Below are 25,158 nucleotides of genomic sequence, written 5' to 3' on the forward strand. Positions count from 1 at the left end.
TGCTTACAGCTACTGGCAGCAAAGCCACACCTTGGAGGCTTTAGGCCACAAAAAGAAACAAAAACCTTTTTTCAGGCTTCACTCTCAAATCCCAACCAGTGATCAGAATGGTACAGCCCCATGAAGAGTCCAGAGCTCCTGTGCATATGTGAGGATCGCAAGCACAACGCATCTTACTTAGGCCTCCCAGTTAGAAAATTCTCCAGGTAAGGGGACTCTCTCTAGCATGAGAGGAAGGCTGAATATTCTCCCCAAATCCTGCATCCCAAAGGAAAGGAGTTACCTCTTCTTCTCTGACACTTACTAAAACAAGTGGCCAAGGTCTTCTGTAAATAATTTTCTCTGCTCTCTTGTCTGAAAGCAAAGTGACTTTTTCTTAAGTTACAGGGTTTCTTTCCCATTCTAAGAGAAACACCTGGCAATTACAGACAAGTTAAAATATTCAAAGATCTATATAAGAGATGCTAATGGTAGGAATTTATAATACCCTGGCCTATTTCCTTTCTCTCTCTTTTGTGCACACAGTTTTCATACCATACAGTGTTCTACTTTTGCCTGTAATAGACAGTTATTTTCTCATGTCTAAAATGTTTCTGAAACTGTTATATTTAATGACATATAGTATAGCTTATACCTATCCCTTAACTTACTTAATCATTCTCATGATTGCTTTACAGAAAGGTATATCAACTTCCATGTCCACCAGCAGTGTATGAAAGTACCCCTTACTGTATCCTGACCAGCACTGGTCACTGAACTTTCAAAATATTTACCCACTTTCCAAGGAAAAGATTGTATTACATTTAAATTTGCATTTCTTTGATTACTAGCTATTGCTTATTGGCCCATATATATTTCTTCTGTGAATTATCCATTCTTTTATCCATTTTTCTATTAGAGTTTAATGGCTTTCTAGTGGGGTTTAATGGCTTTTCTCACTGAGCGTAATTTAGTTTAGCTTGACTTGCATTTTGCTGCATGCCCCCTTATGTCAGGTTCTGCAATGTAACTGTGGATCTCGCCTGTCCTTAGAGATGACAGTCTTCCTTATTTCCCTGCCCCTTAGGCTCCATCCCTGTTGCCATAATTATGCTGACATGAGACATCTTGGTCCCTAACACCAAATATTCAGTGTTGCTACCAAGAGCTGGAGGTTGACTATCCCAGCATCTAAAGGTGGTGGTCAGTAGCAGGTTACAGCCTATTAACTAATCATTTCTGACAACTGCAAGTAGAAATCAAGTACTAATATTCCCTAGGGAGTTCTCAATAACTCAGGAGATGGGGAAAGACACACAGTGGCTGAATGCTGAGAACTAATCTAATTGGTATCTTTCTGTGAAAACAGCTTAATCTTCCAAGGTACTTGTGTATTTGGTTTCAAGTAAGGGGCATAGCTGGAGAAGGGGAAAGAAGTATTACAGCTCTCCACCTGCTTCTAGACCAACCTCCTAGCATCTGAAATCCTAAAACTCTCTGCCCAAAGGGCTCTTAGCCTACTTCCTGAGCCCATGCAAGTAACACCACCAGTATGTGTACACCTATGCTTGAAGGGCAGCAAAGGGTTGCTATTTGCAAGGATGTGTCTACAACATAGATGTATGTGCTGGGGTGTCTGCCCACACGCATGAGGCCCCCTGCCATGCAGTGCAGAGCTGGGGAGTGGACAGAGAGGCAGTCAGAGCAAGGGTGTGGACTTATGTCTGTGCTGCCATGTCTAGGCCTGGGAGCTCAGAGTCATCCAACACATCTAAATTTGAAGTTGGCTTCCTAGGTTGCTGTAAAGATATATTATCCAAGATAGGACAGAATGTGTTTAACAGTTTGTTAGCTTGCTACATTAATTTTAAATATCCAGACAAAAGATATGTGGGCACCACAATGTTAGAATGAGTCCCTGCAAGAGAAGAGGCTGGAGTGGAAGCAGCCTTCAAATCAGGACATACGCACCTCACGTGTAAAGGCAGGACACTGGATATACCCTAAAGGCAATGAGGAACCACTGAAAGGTACGATTCAGGGAAGGAATATGATCAGATGACTTGGAAAGAATGCCCTACAGCTGTGCAGAAGGAGAGCAAATTGGGGTTGGCTCAGATGACTGGTCAGAGTAGCAGAGAAACCACCTCCTTTGGGTCCTTGCTAAAATGACTCCTCAATGAAGTCTTCCTTGGGCCACCCTATTAGAAGACTGCAACTGTCACCTGGCACTCCCTACTCCCCTTCTCTGATTGGCTTTTCTCCTTGGCATTTATTACCATCTGTGTAATATATTTCATTATTTATTGTCCATCTTCCCTCACTGGAAAGTAACCTCAATGAGGGCAGGAATTTTTGTGTTCATTTCATGGCTAGGTTCCAAGTGCCTAACACCGTGCCTGGTGCATACAAGGACACAGTGCATTGAGAAAGTAGAGGTAGCAGTTAAGGGTATGGAAACGAGAATCAAACTTCTTCGGTCTGAGTGCCAGCTCCATAGTTTACTCACTGAGGAACCTCTCTGTGCCTCAGTTCTGCACTGTAAAATGTGAATAACAGTAGAAACTACATTACAGGGTTGTCTGAAAGGTTAAGTTTGTTAATATGCATAAAACACTTATGATGGTGCCAGACACATAGTTTGTACTTTGTAAGTCTTGGCTGCCACAGGAGATGCTGTTGGTGCCGCACCTGGGGCCCCTGTATTGACCACTGTGCCCGTCCTCCAGCTCTGACAGTGTTGCAGCTGTCAGATTATGCCTGTGAGCACCTTTGGAGCCCTGCCTTTGTCTGATGGGCATGACTCCTTCCAGGAGAAACCTGTTACCTCCCCACCCCTGGTTGGAGACAACCAGGAGAGACATGAAGTCAAAGAAATAACGGAGGAGAGCATTTCAAGAAGGAACCACACTGTCAAATGGTGCAGAGGGAGGTCACAAACCGAGACCAGAACTATTGCATTTAGCAACAAAGAGGCCAGTTCCCACAGGTCAGGGCAGTTTCAGTAGGGTGCTGGGGCCAGAATTAACATTGGAGCAGGGAAAGCAGTCTTCCTAGTTGATCTCTGAAATGATGAGAAGGAAATGTCAAAGTCACAGAGGCCGCGTGTGGTACACTGCCACTCCCTGGCCCCATCTTCCCCACTCCAGAAGTGGCCAGGGTCTGCACGGTGCTCTCTGGCTCCCCCAGTCCCCACAGAGCCTCCCAGACCTCTTCTCTTCTCACTCACTGTGCTCAGATGGTGGCAGTTTGAGCAAACCAATTCATGCTGGAATATAACTAACAGGTGGCCCTCCTTTTCCCTTTAGGAGATTTACCTTTTCAAGGATATTTATTAGCCCAAATCAAATTCTCAGGGGCAGAATTTTGCATTGTGTATGGTGAGGATGGGAGCACAGACAGGTGAAGTTTGGAGCAGCAGCCTTTAAATGCACTCAGGAGAGGAAAGGACAGTGAGCAACCCCTCCCCATCTCCCATACCCCTGCTTGAGAGGATTAAGGCAGTCACTGTTCCATCCCCCTGTCCCCACTCCATCCCGATTGCTTTCCATCTGGGGCTTGGGCCCCCATGGGCCCATTGGTCAGCTTCTCACCCTTTGTGATAAATTATAGTCCCTTCCAACTGAGCTGTGATCTGTTTCATAGACTCTCCAGGGCTCCCGGGCCCAGAAGTCATAAACGTATACTGAATGACCGGATGATTGATCAGCTGTTTCTTGTACTCAGTTCTAGACCATTTACTCTTTTGTTCATTAAATGTCACTGGGGCTGTTTTCACTCAGCAAGCCTGTGCTAACTCAAGAAAAGCATTTTCACCACTTTATGCCAATGCTTCTCAAACTTTAGTGACTTTATCACCCAGGATGCTTGTTTAAAATTGCTGATTTCAGGGAAGGCTTCCAGATATTCTGGGATGAGGCCCAGGAATCTCCCCCAGTGATCCAAGGACAACACTTAGACTCTCTTAGGTGTGGTTTATGAGAGTTTAATGATAAAGACTCACTTTGTCTAAATCAGACATTCGGATATGAATTAATAAACAGTAAGTAACACACAATTATATCGGATAGAATAACAATGAAATAAGTTAGAACATCATTTGCAAGGTGAAACAATAGCTACACCATACAGGATACTGCTGAAAATGTTAGCGAGTTTCTCTCTCCATAGCCTCATGCTCTCCCCAGTGAAGTCATTTTTTATAGGAATAGGCCTGGAAGGATTTCTGCCATTGGAGTAAATGTCGGATCCTCTTCGGAAAGACCGAATTTCTTCTCTCTTGGCCTAAGGAGGCTTTGCCTGAAGGGCTTGGTAGCTTCCCCTGACCAATGCTGCTGATTGTGCTCAATCAGACACCTGCTGAAAATCTGCTTTCCTGGGCTTCCCTATCTACTTCTAAATTGCCATGAAATCACTGGGGAATTTCTGCTTCTTATCATACCCCTGATGTGGCAGCCTCATCTCAAACTCTGGGCAAGTCCTGGATGTCTTTCTAGGTGCCTCTTAGGTCCTGGGGCCATATCTGATGCCCCTAGAGTCATCTCTTGACCCATGGGGCTGTGAGCTATGTGATGGCTGGGCCCAGGTCTGATGGATCTGGGTGTAGAGGGCCTTGCAGAGGTTTATATGGCTTCCGGAAGAGTATCTAGTTATGAAAGTGCTTCATAAATAATATGGTATCAAATAAATATTGTATATTATCCATTAATTCATTAATACAACAAACATTTATTGTATTTACTTTGTGCCTGACCCAGTACTAGGCACCAGGGATACTTAAATGTGAGCAAGACAGAAACATGAAGATTGACAAAGCGTTGTGGCTCACTCCTGTAATCCTAGCAGGAGGCCAAGGCAGGAGGATCACTTGAGGTCAGGAGTTTGAGACCAGCCTGAGCAAGAGCAAGACCCCATCTCTACTAAAAATAGAAAAATTAGCGAGGCGTGGTGGCGTGCGCCTGTAGTCCCAGCTACTTGGGAGGCTGAGGCAGTAGGATTGCTTGAACCCAGGAGTTTGAGGTTGCTATGAGCTAGGCTGACACCACAGCACTCTAGCCCAGGCAACAGAGTGAGACTGTCTCAAAAAAAAAAAAAAAAAAAAGAAATAAACAAGAAGTTTATACTCTAGAAGGAGAGATGGACATAATAGCTGGATAAAGAGAATAAATGCAAATTATGATAAGTCTTAAGAACTTAGGTGGTCAGGACAGGCCACTTGGGGAGCTGACATTTAAGCAGAGACCTAACTATGAGAAGGAACCAGTTAAGAGAACACTGAAGGAATAATTCAGGCAAAGGCCCTGAGGAGGCAAAGCGCCCATGTGCGGGCTGCTCCTCCACTACAGGGAGGAAGCAGAAGTCGTGAACTTCTGTAAGGAAGCAGAACAGTGGCCATCTCGGGGCTGGAGCTCTAAATCTTGAGGACTTCAAACCCTTAAGCTGGAGAGACATAAAATGAGAGCCCAACTACTGAAACCTGAAGCTGCTGCTTTTGGTAAAAATGAGACATATTCAAATATGAATGATAAAAAATAACTTACTGAGCACATGAAGCTTTGTGTGTTAACCATTTTATATGCAGTATCTTATTTATTCCTCACATGAACTATCCCACCGTATAGCTAAGAAAACTGAGGTTCAGGGAAGTTGCTTTAGGTCACCAGTAAAAGTCAGGATTTGAAGCTAGGTATTTGATTCCAGTATCTGTGCATGAAACCACCACCATGTTATCTTGCCTCAGAAAGGCACAGAACAGTTGAGCTTGAAGAAGCCTTACTGCTCACTCTTGCTAGCCCCCACCTGCTAGAGCTGAGGGCAGCAAGTTTCAGAGGAGAGAAGTGACTTGCTGTGGGTGACACAGTTCGGTGGCTGTCTTAGCCATTTGGGCCAGGCATCCATCCAAGTGTCAACCGTTTTACTCCAGATCTTCTACTAAGCCAGGAGAACTCCGAAACTAATATGAAGAAAATTTCTCCCTTGTAGAAGCAAACATCAAATAACGTGGTTTGGAAGCGCAGGATAACCTGTGTGAACACTAAAGCCCCTAAACTCAGGAATGAGGACCATCCTGCCCAGGTTCCCACTGTGCTCTGGCAGCAGAGAGATGGCCTGATCCTGTCTGTCCCAGAACCTGTGATGCCACCTGAGATTTACCCCATTTCTGTGAAAGTCTGGCAGATTCTCACTTGAAACAGCTGTTGGGATAAATATAACATTGATTCATCCTGATGGCAGGTGGGGGAGCGGAGATCTACAACGAGCACCACCCCAGCAGGCCAGCCGAGGAGACAGCGGTTTCTGCTTAGCCCCTTAGTGTGTGCTGCTGGGCTGGTTCCGGTGGCACTTGGTGTGGGAGCCAGGAAGGCCTAGTGCTCAGGCTGTGATGGTGCAGAATGAACCACCAAATCAGACCTACTCGCTAAGGTGCCCAGGGAAGGTGGCAAATCGAACACTGGGGCAGGGAGCTAGATTGGTCACAGAGGAGCAGACGACAGAGAGGCAGGACAAAGCAAGGTAAGGGTCCCCATTAAAGGAGGGTGGCCCTGGCCCTGACATAATACAGCTCTGGTCCTACAGGACTAACCGTGCAGGGTGGCTTGGAGGGATGAACTGGAGAAGTCTTATCGTGGTGCCTGGACAGCCTTGAACACCTGGACACTGTTCACCACAAGCAGACAGAAACAGAAAAGGGAGGAAGGAAAAGTTGTCCCAAACGAGTCATTCACTTCGCACCTTCCTCCAGAACTGTGCTGCACCCATGTCTCCCTGAAATCAATTCATGAGCTGAGTCCTTAGTTCAGAATTTGAGGAGAAAGAAAGGTCCCTGGAGTTCTGAGGAGAAAACACGTCCATTCCCCTAACCCATTTGTGTGGGAGTTCTCCAGCCATCCTCAGATGCACAGAGTCTCTGGCTGCAGGATGCAGATTTTGCTCAAACGCTGGCCCCTTATACCTGGGCGGTGTTAATCCAGCCTCCCACGCTGGCACTGCTATTCCAACAGCACCAGCAGTTCCCACCTGACTGCCCCAAGCCAGACCACACCCACTTTCCTGAACAACCAGAAATCAGCAGGTGTTAAAGAAAAGTGTTAAAGACACATTAGCACCTGCTTTAAGCTTACTAATGGCATCATCATCAGAAGTAAAAAGAATGTTAGAGGAGCAGTGCCTTCTAGACAATCGAACCACTTTCTGGGAATGTGCAGTGCACGAATGTTTGCTCCCACAGACAGTTCCCAGACTTGTCTTTCACAATGGGGAGGTCCCCCAATGGCTGGATGTCCCAAGACAGGAGAGAGGTGGGATGGCTCCCTTTGCCCATTGTGCGCTCTCCCCTCTCTGTCTCTGGGGACTGTCCACCATCCGCTGACTTTGTCAAGATGCGATTCAGCTGCCATCAAGGCCTCCCTCAGGATCCCTGTTAATCCATCCAGAAGTGGTGGTGGTGGTTCTTGCTTACTGGAAGACACCCCCTATCCTCTTTCCCAGGCCATTACTGTTCCAAAGAGTCAGTGTCCTTTCTGCCCACTTAACAACACATCTTTTGCCTCTGTACCCCTGACCTGTGAAGCCAGGGTGGGTGGGGGCAGGGAGAGGGAGGTGCAAAGTTAACGTTTTATCCTAAATCTAAGCTTCAATTCCTCCTCTGTAAAGTGGGGAGATTCTGATTAGTTGGTCTGGGGTTGGACTTAATAATTTTTGAAAGTTCCCTTTGGTGATTCTAATGTACAGCCAGGGTTAAGTGCTATTGAAGGGAAGGTTGTAGAGACTTGTTTGCTCATTTTCAGGTCCGGGAACTACCCCTTGCCAGGTCCCCACACTCGAGTTTGCCAGAAGCAAACCCAACTCTTGCCTGTCAGAGTCCCAGGAACACACTAACTAGACACCAAATGAGGAAGGTTGATGGTTTCTACCTCTTTAAAGTCTGCTACCTAATTCCACCCAAATACGGCAGCTGTGAAAACATCTCTGATTGTTAACACCAGAAGCAGGGATGTGACCATTTCTCTTTTCTCCCCTGGACAGGGTGTGATGAAATATTAAACAGCACAGACTCGGGCCCCAAGGTCACACCCAGCATTCCCAGGTATGGCCATAAAGTGACAGGTCCAGAGGCCTAAAATCACATGGCAGGATCTCTGCATCCACATACCAACTTGTCTTCAGTGCTGCCTTTACACAAAGACACTTTCTAAAAATCAAGTCCGCTCAGAGAGAACAAGGACTTGCCACACTGCAAACGGTCAAAAGAACTGCCACAGCTGAAGGGAGCTCTGAAAGAAAGGTCCAGGAATGGTGTGGGTGACAGGAGGTTTGGCGAACACACACTGCCTTCCAAAGGATGCACACCTCAGAGGGGCCAGCTGGGCCCTCTGCACAAACCCTGATGTGTTTGTCAATTGGCAAGATCATCCTACAGCTTCCCAGCCTCTGAAACACAACTTTCAGCACCAAAGGAAGAGACCCACTTGCTGAATCAGAGTGGCCTGTGGGCACGGCTTTTGGAAGGAGCTACTCTTAGCTAAGAGAAGACACCGGAAACTCTAGGACTAGAACCATTGCTCCTAGAAGTCTGGGCTGGCTGTCCAGGGAGGAAAGGTGGTAGAGGAGTGGGTTCAAGTGCGGGTGGGATGGAAACTGACATACCACGTCAGGACAGCAGCCTTGCGCCCTATTTCCCACCCCCCCCCCAACAGAGCTGTCCACTCCTTCCTCCTGGGCCATTCAGAAAATGGTTCTGAACGTACAATGGTTTACATTCAGAACATGAAGCAGAAATGAAATGGAAACCAAAGCAACAGAGGGAGAGAACAAACTGGAAACCCAAAACCACAACCTCCCCACACAGCCCTCCCACCTTCCCCAGTCCTCCTCCAGCAACCCCAGGGCCACTCTCCTCTGACCTTCTCCATCTATTCCTTCTTCCCCCGACAGTCAGACTGTACGAAAAACAATTCATTTTATAACTTAAGATGTGTCATTATGATCACTGCACGTACATTTGTGAGCAGCAGACCAAAGACAGAGACCACATCACAAAGACCGTGACCTGTCTGAGCACAGCGCCTCAGCCATCCTCCCGTAAGACACAGGGAGGAAGAGAAGAGAGCTAATGGGACCCAAGGGGGTTGCGACAGTGCAGCATGCACTGCCCCGGCTCAGGTGCTGCCTCACCTCTGACCAGGAGCCCCGGCAACAACGCTCTCAGCTCAACCCACTCCTGTTGCCATTACAGCTCCTTCTCATGCCCTTGCAGCATCCCCACCCTCTCCCGGGAACCCCCACTCTCCAGCTGGGCTCTGGATTCCCTGCGGGGCAGGTGGAATCCTCATTAACAAACCACACACTTCCTCCAGGAAACAGCCCTTGGGGTGTGTCCTGCGCACACCTCCTCTCCTCCCCTCCTCCTCTTTCTCCTTAAGTAGCGTCACTTCTGGAAAGCCCAGGGCTGTTTGCCTGCAGCACACACAGGCACGTGCACAACCAACACACAACACTGGCCCTCACACAAAGTCACCCTCCAGGCTGTGCCCACTGGCTTTACAAACCAGTGCAGGGGCTCTATCCATGCCCTGCAGGGCAGGCAGCCCTTGGCCCGCAGCCAGCCTCCCTTCCCCGTGACACCCAACCAGGGCTGCCCTGGCAGAGGGGACTGATGAGGTCCCCACGGTTTACACGGAAGAAAAACCCTGTGATGTCTCAGGCACTAGTGGGAACCTGGGAACAGGAAGGGAAGTCAAGGAGGGGCAGCGGGGGACCCCAAGGGGTGGGAGGATGCACATGTGGAACTTGAAATGGAACAGGAGGGCCAGCACCAAGGGCTCCAGGTCTTTGCTCCAAACCAGAATAAACTAGGCTGCCCCAGCACAGCTAGCTCAGAGGCGCTGAAAGCTCACGTGCAGGTGGAAGTATCTCCTCACCCATGCCACCAGGGAAGCCCTGACCCCTGCTCTGGGGACACTGCTGCCCTACAGGCTTTGTTCCTGTCACAGGGAAGTGCACAGTTGCAGCAAACCTAGGACTGGCATCCTGGCCCTAGCAACACTAATAGCCAGCAGGGTGGCCCTGGGCACATCACTGTACCCCTCTGGACAGCACTGGACAGCACTCTGACCTTTTAAAGGGCGGGGGTCAGCTGGCTGAACTCTACAACCCCTTCCTGCCTTCAGCCCCAGGATTCTTTCTAATCCATCTACTTCTTTACAATCCAGGTCAGATTTTACCTCCAATAAATTCTCTCTGATTAAGTCCACTTAACTGGTATGCACCTGTGACCACTGCCTTGGCAACATTTAGTTTTTGTTTTTTCCCGTGGATCCTGGAACCTCAGCCAGACCACAAGCCTTTCTGAGGGCAAGAACTGGGTCCCTCCCCCGGCCCCTCCCATTAGTCTGCAAGTTCAGCCAAAGGATCATGTGCCCATTCCCTCTGAGTTGGTATGTATGTGAGCACTAAACAGTCATCGTGTGTATCCACAGAGTTAAATCTGGATGGACTGCAGCCACTCTAACGGAGCACTCCACCTCAGTCAGAGCCGCGCGAGGGTGAGGAACACTCTTGCCTCCCTCCTAGTCCAAAACGGGGAGCTTCTCTTCAGCAAATAAGGTTGCAGCCTGAATTTCCTGCAAAAGAAAACAGCCTACAGTCTGGTCTGGAGGTCGAGGACATTCTCTTCCTGTTCAGGGAACCAGGGTGGAGCCTGCCACAGCACCAGGTTCAGGCCGTGTCTCAGGCACCAGGCCAGACCCTGGCACATGAATTACTAGCAAGGGGGACAGATAAAATTCTAGCTCAGACAGAACAGTCTGAGAGACAAGACGGAGAAAAATGCACTGACTTTAGAGTTTTTGAGTAACTCTCTAAATGAAGGCTGGTCCTCACTCGACCTAGAACAAATGCGGAGTGGGGGAGGGAAGGGGGGAGGACAGAGGCAGGAGGGAGGCTCTGAGAAAAAAAGAGAGGCCAGGCCCGTCAGGACACACGCTTGGATTACGTCAGTAAATTATCCGGAAAATCATTTGTCCTCACTGAGTCACCGTGGCTGATAAAGTGCTCCCGTCTGGGTTCCGGGAGAAATGGGGCTGGCTGTCATACTTGCCCAATTTAGAAACAGAAATACACCTCCTTGGTGAGGCAGAGTCCACTCCTGGCTCCCTCGTGGGCACCTGCATGCCTCATCCCCCCGCAGAGGGCTCTGCCTCCCCCTCTGCCACAGAGCCAGACCGCGACCCCGGGCCGGGCACCTGCTGTGGGTAACAGCCCCTCACAGAGGAAAGAGGACATCCTGAAGGAGACCTCAGTCTGGCCTCCGGGACTTCACGTCTGAAAGAGAGACCCTGGCGCTGGCCCCAAGGAGTCTGGGGGGTAGGGATGAGGCCCTGCCGTTTCCCCCTGGGGAGCTCCCAGTCTAACTGCATTCAGCAACTTGCAAGGTAGTGCTGCGCGTACTTGGGAACAAGGAACAAGAGCCCCCATCCCACCCCTCAAGAGGTTTTCCCTCCATCAGAGAGAAAGCCTGGTGGACAGTCTGATCTCATAGAATAGAGGGGTCCCATCCCCACTATATGATGAGTTTTCTAGACTCAAACATCTTCAGATTTTGTTCAAATCATTTGTTCTGCTTAGGTAACGGTGGACTTTTAAGAAAGAAATTCTGGGGAAAACTTTTTATCTAAAGCAATCCAAGAAGAGATGAGATGGGTAGAGAAAGGTGAGGGGGACCTCCTTCTTTCAGTAAAAGTGACTCTGTCAAACTGGTACGGGCATTTTCCGCAACTGGCGATCATATTCACCAGAGGCATACTTTCAGCAACAAAGCCCCCTAGATGATGGTGCTTTTCTTGTTCTCACCTTCCATGTTCAGGGAAAGAAAACAGTGTCTGAAAGGGAAGGCTTGAAAAGACAAATTATCTTCAGTGTTTTATCTTCAATGTCTGTGGCTGATGAAAAAAAAAAAAAACGGTGAGGGAGGTAGAGGGAGTTCTGAGAGACAAGTATACCGCTTGGGGCACCGTGACTTCAGGTCTCCCTAGGACTCAAGACAAATCAACAGGAAGGGCTTTCGGTTTTTATTTCTGTTTTAATTTTTAAAAAGTTTTGATTTTATGAAAGTTAAGAATTATTATAGAAACACCACATTATTTAGCTATTTATTTGCTTCTCAAAATTAGTGTCATTATAAAAAATTCCCAATTTCAACTGGCAATTATTGCACACATAGGCTAAATTTTTTCACAAACATTATTTTCCTTAACGTCCACTATAGTTCTTTGAGAAAGATTGTATTCAACCCATTTTGTAGCTGAAGGAAAATAATTGTTGCTTACTGGCTCCTTAAATTTCAGTGTTTCAACAGAATTTTAAAATGTAAAGCCTGGAAAATCCAAGACTTAATGAGGAGAGAGCAGAACATTACCATTTGGAGCCTCTGACAAAACTCATCTGTCTTCGTGGGCAGCTGACCTGAGGTACTCTACCACTTGGTAGAGCATACCTAAATTGCCAAAAGTGTATTATTATAATAAAAACATTCTCTCTACAAAACCTAAGCATCATATCATGAAGTATCAGTATCTAATACATGCCTGAAACCATATACAACTCCAAACACCAGGGAAGGGCACATGATAAGACCTAATCAATGACAGGTGAAAATTATCATTTAATGGGGAAGAGAGAAACAGCCTCAAATCTGGAAACTACCAAGTAAAAAACCCATCTTTTTTCCCCAATAGTAGGCTGTCTCTCCATCATCTATATTCAGGGAACTCCTTTATTTCCAACATTCCAGCCAAATGAATCCCAGCTGAATCTAAATCATCCTGATTACCCAGCATGAACTCCAGAAAAACCTGAATGCATCGGATCTTATTTCACCTGACATATTGAAGTTGCTCTAATCAAGGTGACACCAGACACTTCAGCTTCCTAATCAGCCTGCTCTTGGTGAGCCACAGACTCCAGTAGCCTAAGAGAGAAATTAAATGCCCACACCTAAGCTTCAGAGGCTCATTTGACATTGCTGCCCAAAGATAACCTCCAACGAGGCCCAACTTTCTCGACGGAGGGCAGTTAAGGACTCCAGTTCAGACAAGCACAGAGGAGGTTAACAACCATTTTGAGCCAAGCCAGGGACTGACTACACAACCAGCCAAGGAGCTGAAACACATCCAGAGGCAAAACTAAAGATTCACCAAGGGAAGAAACAATCAAGCCCTTTCTAGATTTCATATCAGATCCTAATTTAATGCATGGTCCCTATTAAGGGGCCATATTAGTTTAGGAAAGTAAAAAGAATCCTAGCCTAGGAGACTCCACAGGGCAGTCCCTGTGACCAATCCCTTTAGTCTTTCCAAAGCCAGGATCAGGTTTCGGTACGTAATATGTGGCCCTAAGTGAGAGCTGCTTGATGACAGTGATAACAATGTTTGCACAGTGGTGCCTGGGAAATGATAAACACATAAACTTAAATTTGGGGAAATGTAAAGAATTGAAAGTTTAAGGCAAGTCATACTGGAAATATAAACTGGGAAATTCAGAAAGCTAGTGATTTGTTTCACTAGTCTTAATGAAAAAAAAGTCTATCATGGCCACAAATCTATCCCAAATAAACCACTTAACATATAGACAAAGACTTACATACAAAGACATTTACTGAGGGTTATGACAGGAAAGTTTTGGAAATGACTTAATTGTCAAACGATAGGGTTAATTGAAATATGATGTATCCCAAGACACATTATTATATGTGAAAAGTTTTTAATGTTATGAAAATATTCTTAAGGTATAATGCTAAAGGAAAAAAAGCAAGAGGCAAGATTGAATAAACAATTCAATTTTGTTTTTAGAAAAGACAGGAAGGAAATATGTCAATATATTGGTTGTTAGTATCCCTAGATAGTATAGTTATAAGTGATTTTTTAAAAATTCTTTATATTTTTCTACACTTATTTTCTCTGGTAAAGAAATACTTTTCTAATTTTTAAAAATAGGCCAAGACTTTGTCACACTTTTAGGCACATATATACATTCATTCAGTATTTATTACACACCTACTCAGTGTTACTGACCCTACAGCTATAACTGCTATCACTCCTGGCTCTAATCCTAACTTTAAGCGTAATCCTAACCCTAACTTTGACAAAGCAGTGCTAGGGACAATGAAAGACAAGTGACAAAACAAGGTCCTTACTTGCAAGCAAGGCAAGGGAAAGAAACTGCCACTTGGCATTGGCTCCTTCTGTGTGTTGAGTCCTGGGCTAGGTACTTTATATGTGTTGTCCTATGTAACCTTCACCACCATTGTGTTTAGTAATGTCTTTATGCCTGTTTTACAGTGAGGAAACTTGTTAGCAAGCATGGGCATTTCTCCTCCCAGAGGGGAGTGTTCTGGGATTCCTTCTTCCTGGGCTGGAACCTTCTGCATAATATCCAGGTGTTAGTATTTTCCTCCAGCCCAGTCTTGCCTTCTCTGCAAGTCCACAGTTCCATTCCCACCAAGTCAGTGTCGATCCTTGAAGTCTCTTCCAAGATTACACATGAGAGATGCATGTGAAGGAGAAACAATACCTCCTCTTATTAGGAATTCTTTTGTCCAGTACTGGGTCCTTGATTTATCACACAAAGGCATTTAGTGGTTCCTGGAATAAGCAGGGCTGCTTCTCATAGTTCCTTCATGACCAAGTGGTTTCCGCCTCTGATTGCCCCGGTTATTGTTCCTCAGGGAATCACAAATGTTTGTCTCTCTGCATTTGAAGCGTCATGGCCAGCTCTTCCACTGCTCCCTGCAACGGGTTCCTTTTCACAGTGTTTCCCGAGCCCCTCCGGCCCCTCAACCCCACCAGGACTGTGCCAGCAGAGACACAGACCTGCCAAGGCCTACCGTGGTGGCAGGGCCATGGAAGAGACCCAACCTCCGAATGCATATTAGCTGAGCACTGATTCCAGAACTGTGCTTCTGACACCAGAGCAATGCAGAAGCTAGAAACAGGCAGGCAGGTGAGCGAAGGAAACATCTCAGACCCAAGGAAATGAACAGGAGGACCATTACTGCAATACTATAGCGACTACCCCACCAAGTCCGGCTTTACGTTCAGGGTGCCTGCTACTGATGGTCTTTTAGTCATCTCCTTAAATAGTTTCTAAGTGTTTTTGCTTTTCCCCCCTATCTCTTGGTGTAACCTGGTAACTAAATCATAGTTGACTATCATCCACAGATGAGCATAAATGAGCAGACTTTACCCATCTAAAATGAACACAAACACCTGGGGGAGGAACTCTGAAGCACCCCACCCATACCCCCACCCGCACCCCACCACCTCCAATGTCCTGCACACCCACAGCCACCGTGGCTGCCTTGGCCAGCAGAAGCCCAGGACTGAGGCACCTGTCACCTGCATTTCCCACCTGCAGCAACCTTTACACTGATGCTCCAAAAAGAACCTTCAGGAAAGCAGGTTTGAAGCACAGGTGGTCCCTGCTCACCATTATTACATCTGTGTGCCCCCCCAACCTCCCTACCATCCTGTTCCACTGCCCCTCTGTTCCAGTGCAGTCTTAGCCCATCCTTCAGAGTCTACCGTCTTACTCTCCCCAAATCGGTCCCCTCACTCTGCCACTTCCTTCAATCTGGCCCCCTCCTCTCTTCAGTGGATAAAAGCTCAGGCCCTGGTGCTTGGCCATCTGGCTCCAGATTATACTGGCTGTGTGACAACAGGCAGGTTACTTGACCTCCCCAAGTCTCAGTTTCCTCATATGGAAAATGGGAATGATATTAATCATAATACCCATCTCAAAGTGCTGTGAGAATTAAGTTAATGCATGTAAAATACTTCTAATGTGCCTGGAATTGATTAATAAATGATAAATGCCATTATTATTACCTTTAACCTACACTATTGCAACTGCTTCCTCATTGCCTAGGCTTCTCCTCCATTCCATCTTCCACTCAGCTGCCAGAGTGAATCTTTTAAAATGCAATTTTAATTGTCATTCTCCTGCTGAAAAGCTCTTCACCAGCTCTTGATTGCTTATCAGTAAAACTTAACTGGACATGGAATTTTTGTACGCCTTTCTGTCCCATCTCACCGCTCTCCCCAAAGACTCCATGCTTCTTCCATCCTGAGTTTCTGGAACTTAACGTGCACGCCCTCGGATCTCCTCTGCCCCACCCCGGCCCTTTCCTGAACCCTTCCCTCTGCCTGGGCCGCCCCTGCCCCTTGTACTTCTGACAATTCTCTTAATGCTTCCACCCTCTGCTCAGAAAGCACCTCCCTTTTGAAGCCCTGGCCCTAGTCAGCAATGATGCAGGATGTTCACGTGCTGGGAGTGCACAGCACTGGGTTCAGTCCTCTGTCTCAGCACTTACCTGTGTACACGCCAGACTCCCCCAGACCACAGAAGGAGAAGCAAACTTACATTGGTTCAATCTACCGTGTGTCTGGCACTGTGTAAGGATTTTACATCCTTTATCTTACTTAATACCAATCATTAATAAATTGAAAAGAATTTCACTTATTCTTTGATATCAATATAAATTATGACATCTATTCTAAAGTACTGAGAAAAATGATCATTACTGATTTTCCTCATTGCAATTAATTAAGAGAAACTTCTCAAGAGAGACACTTTAGTACTGCTTCATTCTGTCCCCCTCAGTCTGGGTCCATTCAGACTACTATGAATTTTCTATTGATAATTTGGTTTTGACCCTTCAGAGTCAAAAGTTTCTTTTTCACTCAAAATTATTTTTGAAGATTCATCCATGTTGTTGCAAATCACAATAGTTCAAAAAAGCTAGTCACAGAAAATGACACATGATACGATACCATTTTTATAAGGCTCAAAAAACAGTAAAACTAAACAATATATTGTTTATGAAAACATATGATAAACTATATTAAAAAACCAAAGAAAGATAAACATACAACTCAGGATAGTGCTTATTGCTGGAGGAGGCAGGGAGGGGTCAGGGCGGGAAGGGATCCTGGGTAGCATCAGAGGCAGAGGTGATGCTGCTTCTTAGATTGGAGGGTGGGCTCTCAAGTGCTCATTTCACTTGGTGCTTCCTAGCTTTCATATACATTACATCTCTTCCTTCATGTGTAGCAAATATTGCTTTGTATGTATATGCATATAAATATTTTGCTGTTGTTATTATCACTTTTATTAAGCTCTTTTAGATAGACACTATCAATTACTGAGTGCCTGGGTGCTACAAAGAGACTGCTAGAAAATTTCTTCCCAATACCCTTGTGAGACAGACATTCTTTTCTCAAATTAAATTAGAATATTGGACTCAGAAATGTTGAATAATATCTCCAAGGTCTCACCCTGTGCCAAATTTCTTCCAATTGTACCTTGAATTGATTCTGTGTCTTCTCCCCACTACCCAGTGCTCTAGGAGGCTCCCCTGTCATCTTGCTTCTGGGTACACTCATCCAATAACAAACAATGACAGGAGAGCAGAGAGCAGGAGGAGAGTGAAGTCAGTGTGTCAATTTCCCTACCCGCTATCACGCAGTCACCATGAGTTGGTGACGACTTTCCCCGAAGGCCACAGCTCTTGTCAGGCAGCCTCTCACACAGCTTTCCTTTCTCTTAGAAGGGGCCATGTCTCACCTCTCTGCTGTTTCTAGCCTGAAATACCTTGAAAATCCAAATCTTGTTGATTCTCCTGCTCCCTGTCCACATCTTTATAAACTGTCCTTCAGTTAAAGTCTCTCAAATTACCCAGGTTGAGTGGCCACATGTTTCCCAACTGCAGAAAGGTAGAGCTGGTCCAAAGCTCAGTGTCTCTGTCTATGCTAAGATGCTGCTCCACGTTTTGCTGCAAAAGCCAATATGACTCTAAGGAAGGAGATTACCAACAATGGCAGTTACTATTGTGATGTTATGTTCCTTAGCAGAATAGTAGAACACTATTTGCTCTTCAGGGCTGGTTTTACGTACAGCTAATAATAGAGCACTTAACTGGTATTGCTAGAAATGTGTGTAAAATGTGGAAACTATAATAGAAATTATAAACCCTTTATACATAGGCCACAAAGGAAATTAAAAACAGATTTTTAAATGGTGTAAGTTTTAGGCAAATGTAAATAATAACAATGTGCCCTAAATGTTTTCATTGGTCCTATTTTCTGGCCCCTCCCTCACCTTGATTTCTCCCCTTCCTCCCTGCATTCTCCTTTAATTGATGATCCCAGAACCAAGGGCAGGGTGCCAACAACACATTTCAATAGGCCCTTACAGCAAGACACATCTGATGATGACAGTTTGTATAGCTCAGGCTCTCTCGTGCTGAAAATAGTGGGAGGAAACCCTTGCAGTTTTTAACTCCTCTTCTTTTAACTTTCTGGCTCTCTCTGCTTATGCCTATTTTCTGGTGATGCACAAAGACAGGGCTGGCTATAAGCCCAATTTATCTTTTGATGAAATCAGTGGAACAAGAGCAAATGTTATCAAATAATAAGCTGCAAATAAAGGCACCTTGGCTTGATTGGCATTACAGAATAACCTGTCCTAATTTCTTGTCATCTTTCCTCACCAGTATGACACCTGCGTTCCTTGGTGGAACACTTATCATCTCGGCGGCACTGCTAAGAGTGGATTAAGTGGCAGATACATCAATTTGCGCCCTTAGGAGTAGCAGAAAGATAATCATGACAAAGCAGGTAACAGTGATGATGAAGAAGAGGAATTCAATGCAGTGAAAATAACTCAGGATTTTTTTGCTAGACGTAGTACTTAGAAATTCCTATTTAAACACTTAGTCACCTCCCAGTAATCATAGTGGGTAGATTATCCACAATGTGGGCTATGCCTGGGAACTTGTTTACTCTTGGGTTGGCTTTTCTATGCTGTGTTTCAGTTTCTAGGGCCGTTCATCAGCTGATCGTATCTACGTATTTCCTTTCCACTCCTTTCATGTACAAGTAACTGCAAGCAGATAGGAGGCTAGAAGGACAAAAAAGCTAGATAAGTGTAGGGTGGATGACAGGAAAGATAACATGAGACCTCATCAAGATCCCTGTCCAGGACCTGGCTCATAGTAGGCACTCAATAAATATTTGTTGAACTGAGTCCGTGGGGTTGTTGTAAAGTTAAATTAGAAGACTTTTAAGGTCTCTTCCTACCCTGACATTCTGTGGCTGCTCAGAACAAGACGACAGAAAGCCTGGGGAGCACCCAGGGGGTGGATCCCAAACACACCCGTGGCAAACAAGGGGAGATGAAAGGGATTCACCGCAGGCCGAGATGGGTCCTGCGTGAGTAGCTCAGGACTGATCCAAACTGCCACACCCCAGCAGAATCCCTGGTCCTGGGCAATGCCCCACAATTCCCACCCAGAGTCTAGGGGACTAGAAAGCAGTTCTCTTAGGATTTCAGGTGTAGACAAGATCTCAAGTGAAATCCCAGGCCTTAACTTAGGAAGCCTGAGAAGGGGGCGTGTATGTTGATGGGGGTGGTAATATTCATTTTGAGGTCCTACATTTTATGATGCATGTTTTTTCCAATATCACAGAAACCTAGAATTCAAGGCAGGAAGGATTCTTAGAAATTATCTAAGCCCCCCTCTAAACCAGAAAAGGAGCTCTTTCTACAGCATCCCTAACAGAGGATCATCTAGTCTCCAGGAATAAGAAGTTCACTTTCTTCAGAGGCAGCAGCGCTGATGCTGGACAGCTCCCACGTGAGCTGGTTCTGTCTTCACTTCCAAGGCCTAATGCTAACTTCTACCCATTGATGCAACAGAGACTATGCCTCTTCCCTCGTCTTTGGGGAAGCTCTCCTGAAATCTGAAGTCAGAGTCACTTTTTTCTTCCATCTTTAAGCCTGCCAGCAAACCTCCCTCATTCCTTCAACTGCAGAGACATGGCTTGTGGGTGCTTTAACGTGCTGCTCCCCTGACAGCACTCTAACTGGTCTATGTAGTTCTTAAAACAGGGCAAGGTGAATGCTGCAGAGTTGAATGCAGTGGTCTAGATATGGCCTGGCCTGCAGAGAGGAGAGTGGGACTATTTCTTCCTATTCATTTCTAAATTATCACACTGTCTGTTTAATCATCTGTTCCAGAATGGTGCCAAAAATGGCCATCAAGCTGGCTGGCTCCTTAGATTCTGGGATCCTCTTTCGACACTCATTTGTCCTTATTTGTTTATCTTCTGCCGGCTGGTTCATCTCCTCGGCTACCAGTGCAGTCACATCCTGGGCTGCCTTTTACTGTTTCCGGGTAAGAAAATACCCAGGTTTTCCCTAACTTTCTCAGAATGTCTATTCCTGCTCACCATGAATCCTCAATCTACCTGGCATACAGAGGCTCTAAATATTTGTTAAGTAAATAATGAATAAATGAATCTCAAATGACACCTACAGGCTTGATCACACCAGTCTGTAGCAAACACTCCACCTGGAGCCTGTCTTTTTAGCCTCCTAGATCATGGCCCAGACAAAAACTTTCTTCTCATCAGTATCATCCACTAATCTAACTGTTCATTTTCATAGTCCCCTTCTTGCTCAAAGCCCTGACCACACAGAAGAGTGGCAAACACTATCTGAACTGCTAAGTTCTTCAGTTTTCCTACCCAAACTTCACTGTCTTGACAACAATTCTGTTCCAGATTCATTTCCAACAGCCATCATGTGTGAACTTACGGCCAACAGAATTAGGAGGTGACTAGTGGGCATGACTAGCTGGTGGACCCTGCAGCTTGCCAGGGACTTGCACTGCTGATGGACACAGGTGCCTCAGGAGGGCGGCAGCAGGCATCACAGAACGATGCTTCCCACCGAAGGTGGCAACAGGAATCTGGCCTGCCGCCTGCCAGCACCTGTGAAGAACCTTCTCTGTTCTAGGAGCACAGGATGCAATGCTCGTGACCACCCTCTGAGAAGCCGAGAGCCTGCATCTGGGATATTCCTTCGGTGACTATGTGTAGTTTCTCCTTTTTCATGCCCCTCCTCTCAGGCCCTCCTGGCTTTTATCCCCTTCCCCCCAGCAGAAACCTTATCTTTGTTAATTGCTCCCAGTCTCTTTTGTCCCACTCTTCACTTAACAATTCCAAATGAATAAAAGTGTTCTTCCAACTCTTTCTCCTTTAATTCTAAAGAAAATATGAGCATGAATTAGCTTCAGGTATGTGATGAACATGCAAGAAAGAAAAATGTGCCCTTCATATCTCTTGGGATCCCAATTTCTTCTGACTCTAAAAGAACTGAGGGTCTATCATGGATCCCTATGAAAACTTCTATTGTAAATTGCCTTAGAAAATGCCTGGTTTTATGCCTGTTATTCATATACTTGGAAAAGTTGCTTTAAAAAACTACTTGGCTACTAAATGACTAAATGGGCAAATTACCTATAGCAATCACGGGTTATTTAGTCCATCTCCTTGCCTCTGAGACAGATAGGAATATTTCTTCTTATAAAGACCTCTAGAAAAAAAATCTTCTATCCTTTAGTTCATTGTCTCATGCACTCAAAGTTTAGAAGTTCTTCTTTGGATATAACCCAAATTCCTTTCACTGGAGCATAAGACCTTTTGTCCTTTTTTCTGGTCCTCAGTGGATATCATTTAAAAAAAAAAATAGACACCATTCGGCATCTGTTTGTTCGCAGCCTTCTGCTTGAAGCTCTTCAGGGCTCGCCATTCCATTCAGCATCCTTCTGAGTAGGTGATGGCTGCTCTTAAAGTCCCCTGTACCACCTGCCCATCACCATCAGCCAATCCCTTCACATTTGTCTTTCCTGCAGCCATCTGAAATGTAGTGCGTGCCTCACTCCACACCCGCTGCAAGAACTTAATCAGCACATTCAAAAATTATCCCCGGTCTCCCAGCAAAGGCAGAGCTGGATATCCAGTGCCTCTTTGTAATTTGCTAATGCTCCTATAAAATGCAAGAGACAAGATGAAGGTGCTGAAAGCCCAAGGCACAACTTTTTATTTGCCACAACAAACACTTCGCAGGCTCTGGCTGCTCCAAGAGGCAGAGAACAGGATCCTTGCTGGCCGAAAGCGAGGAGGGTGAGAGAGCACTGGGGCTAGAGTCAGGCGGTTGAGTGCCAGGCCAGGCTCTAGCACTGACCTTGTGACATCCCACGGCAGCCTTGTTCCCTAAGCAGAACATGACACGTCTTTGCCTAGATTGCTCCTCAGGGCTCATCCAGCTCTCACGTTCTGTGATCCTCTGACTAGGTGAAGGCTTCTTCTCTCCCCTCTCAAAAGGCATAAACCACATTTGTGGCAAGTCTCCCCCACACACTTCCATGGCCCCCACAGCCCAGACCAGTATTTATCATGCTTTTTTTTCGTTATTGCCCTCTGCCCTGGTAGAGCCTTTTCAAACTTTTTTCCCTAATCGTCCCACCCAATGAACTTTTAATACCACATATATACATATTGGTGTGTGTATATGTGTGTATGTATGTATATATATGTATATATGTAACTGTAATTAATATTATAAATGGAAGAGTAAAATTCTTTTGCTATCCCCAAGAACGAATTTTGACTCCTCCTGGGGGCAATATCATCCCCACTGAGGCTGCAAGACCTAGATGGAACTGAGGGCCTCCTCTAGCTGAGTAATACAAGTGGAGTTACTTGCCCCAAACTCCAAGAGCCACAAATCTATCCACAGCCAGAGCTTTTGAAAACAACCTGTTATGCAAGTCAGAGTGGAATCAATCCGAGTTCTCATTTGCTAAGGTAAAGAGCAGCTTTCCATCCCTCATCCTCAGGCCACACCGTCTCCCAGTGCAGGCGTCGTACTGGTCCTCTTAGCCTGGGACCCTCACCTCTGCCCACAGTGTCCACTTCCACTCCCACCCATTCACATGAGTCCCAGCAGTAACAATGGGAATGACAGGAATGAGGCAAACAATGGGCGATGATGTTCCAGGAATAATTAGAATCCACTCGAAGGGCAGAAACAACCCGGGTCCCTGGCAGGGATGGAGCTCCTTCCAACTCATGAGGATCACCCCTCCCCTTCCCTCCCCTTCCCTCCCTTGCAGGCCAGTCCCCTTCCCCTTACCTTGGCACGCTGGCCAAATACGTCACAAGTTTCCGCAGGTCTTCCTGTCTTATTCTGTCATGATTGCTGCGAGCAGGAAAGGTCAGAATGGGTCCACCTCGCTTATCACGGCCCCCTGCAGGGAGGAGGAAGAGGAGGGAATTTAAGAAAACCAGCCGGAAAGTCAGCCACAGAGGAAAAAAATTCTGAGTGCCGGATGAACCAGCAGAAATACAGTATGCAGAGAAATCTGGTCACTGCTTAGGACAAAGCAGGGGGTCTGGATGCAAGTAGCGTGTGACCTTGGGCAAGTCTTTTGATTTCTCTGATGCCTCATCTGTAAAAGGCATATGAAAATTATAGTGGGCACATTACAGGGCTGTTGCAAGGACTGATAAGCAGCACATGGGAAAGCACTTTGGAAAGTAAAGCTCTCTACAAATGTAGAGATGATAATGTAGATGATGATAATTGTGATAACTGTTCTTATCGAGAAAACAAGCTGGTTGAAAGTGCTACGTTCTTTGGAAATTTACTTCCAATTCACTTCTCTTTGCAGACCTCTGTGAGGTAGGCGTGCTCGTGATGGACTGACTACAATGGGGAGAAGACCTCAAAGCATCCCTCCTGGGACAGCATTACCGGAAGGATTTTAGATTCATAGAAAAGGCACTGTTTTCTAACAGCCAAGAAGCCACCCCTGCCTGCCTGCCTGAGGTGCCACCTGTCACTCCTGTTGGAGGAGCACATGAATCTTATCAGAAATAAGGATGCTCAAGGTCTTAATCGCTGCAAATGCATGTGTACATACTAGGATTACAATAAATGTTCTCTAAATATATTTAAAAAAGCTAAAAGGAATATGCAAAAGTGACAATCACTGTTATTAGAAGGCTAGGATTTTAGATGATTGCTTTTTCTTTCCTCTACTTTCCAAACTTCCTATTCAGTATTTATTATATGATTTTTTAAATGTATTCATTAATGGACACTATAATTAAGAAGCAGAATCAAGTTTCTCAGGAAGGTTAGGCAGGGACAAAGCTAAGGTGTAGTGGCTGCGACCTTACAGGGCACTGGCTACTACACAAAGGAAACCTCTGTGTCGTGATCACACTCCACACCCCACATCTCAGGGGGCACCCAACATCCCCTGAGTGGGGACCACACAGGAATCTAATGACAGAGGGCCGAGGGGTTGGCACAGCCATCACCAGTGTTAGAAAAGCAGCTTAGAGCAGAGTCTCCTGAAGAAGGATCTTACAAGGAAGTTAGAGCCTCCCAAGACCCCCACCCAAGTGTGAGTTCACGAGTTAAGTTTCACTCTGGCTGTGGCATCCAGAAGCCACACAGATAGAGGAGAGGCTTGACAAACAATCAACCCAGGATACTGCTGACGAGGAAATGAGGAGGCTGTAGCGAGAAAGGATCAAACAAGACCAAGGCCACTGGGAGCGATTCAGCCCTGATGAAAGAATGTTTCGGCACCATCCCCCTCCTGATCCAGGGCAGATTTGTACAGATAGACCTCAGAGTTGGGCCCTGGGCCCCGGCTCCAGACCTTCCGTACCACCAACCCTGGTAACCACCCTCATCTCAGCTGCCGCGGGAATGACCCCCATCTCTCCGCTGCCTTACACGTGAGGAAAAGCAAGCAGGAGGATTAACATGGGAGTTTCCCCAGCCTTGACCTCCACCTAAGCACTGGCACTCTTTGGTGGTTTTTCACCACGGTTTTCTCCTGACCTTCCAGGGACACCTTACAAGTAGAACCACACGAACATGGGGAGCCACAGCTCTGACTGGCAAAGGGGAACTAGGTGGTTTGTAGGGTTGGTTGGCACTGTCCCTCCCAAGCTGCAGCCAGGACTGACCCTGGAGACATGAGTTTCTGAATCATGGCTGAGGAAAGTTCTGGACGGTGGGGGAGAAGGGGTGAAGAGGGAAAGCCCAGGGAAGTGTAATCACCTTCCTCCAGGAAGTGTGGGAAAGGAGTCAAGAGGAGACAGGAGGATAAAGCCACATGATTTTCAGGAAGGAAAAGACTTTTTGCAAGATTGTAGAAAGAGGAGGAGGAATGAGCACAGAGGAAGAGAATCATGATGGTGGGGGTGACAGATGGAGCAAGGCCTCAGCCCAGGAACTAGGGAAGCCCAGCCGCAGGGG

General features: G+C 46.2%; 1 protein-coding gene across 1 annotated transcript in view; it reads right to left on the reverse strand.

The window, feature by feature from the left end:
* LOC123630466 (kalirin) overlaps positions 1-25,158 on the reverse strand; it is a 457,953-nt gene that overhangs the window by 242,599 nt on the left and 190,196 nt on the right. The window contains exon 3 of the mRNA XM_045540114.1: positions 23,014-23,128. Coding sequence (XP_045396070.1) covers positions 23,014-23,128 — 115 coding nt within the window. The remainder of the gene's footprint in view (positions 1-23,013; positions 23,129-25,158) is intronic.

Source organism: Lemur catta, chromosome 1 (genome assembly GCF_020740605.2).
Source record: "Lemur catta isolate mLemCat1 chromosome 1, mLemCat1.pri, whole genome shotgun sequence".
NCBI classification, from domain to species: Eukaryota; Metazoa; Chordata; class Mammalia; order Primates; family Lemuridae; genus Lemur; species Lemur catta.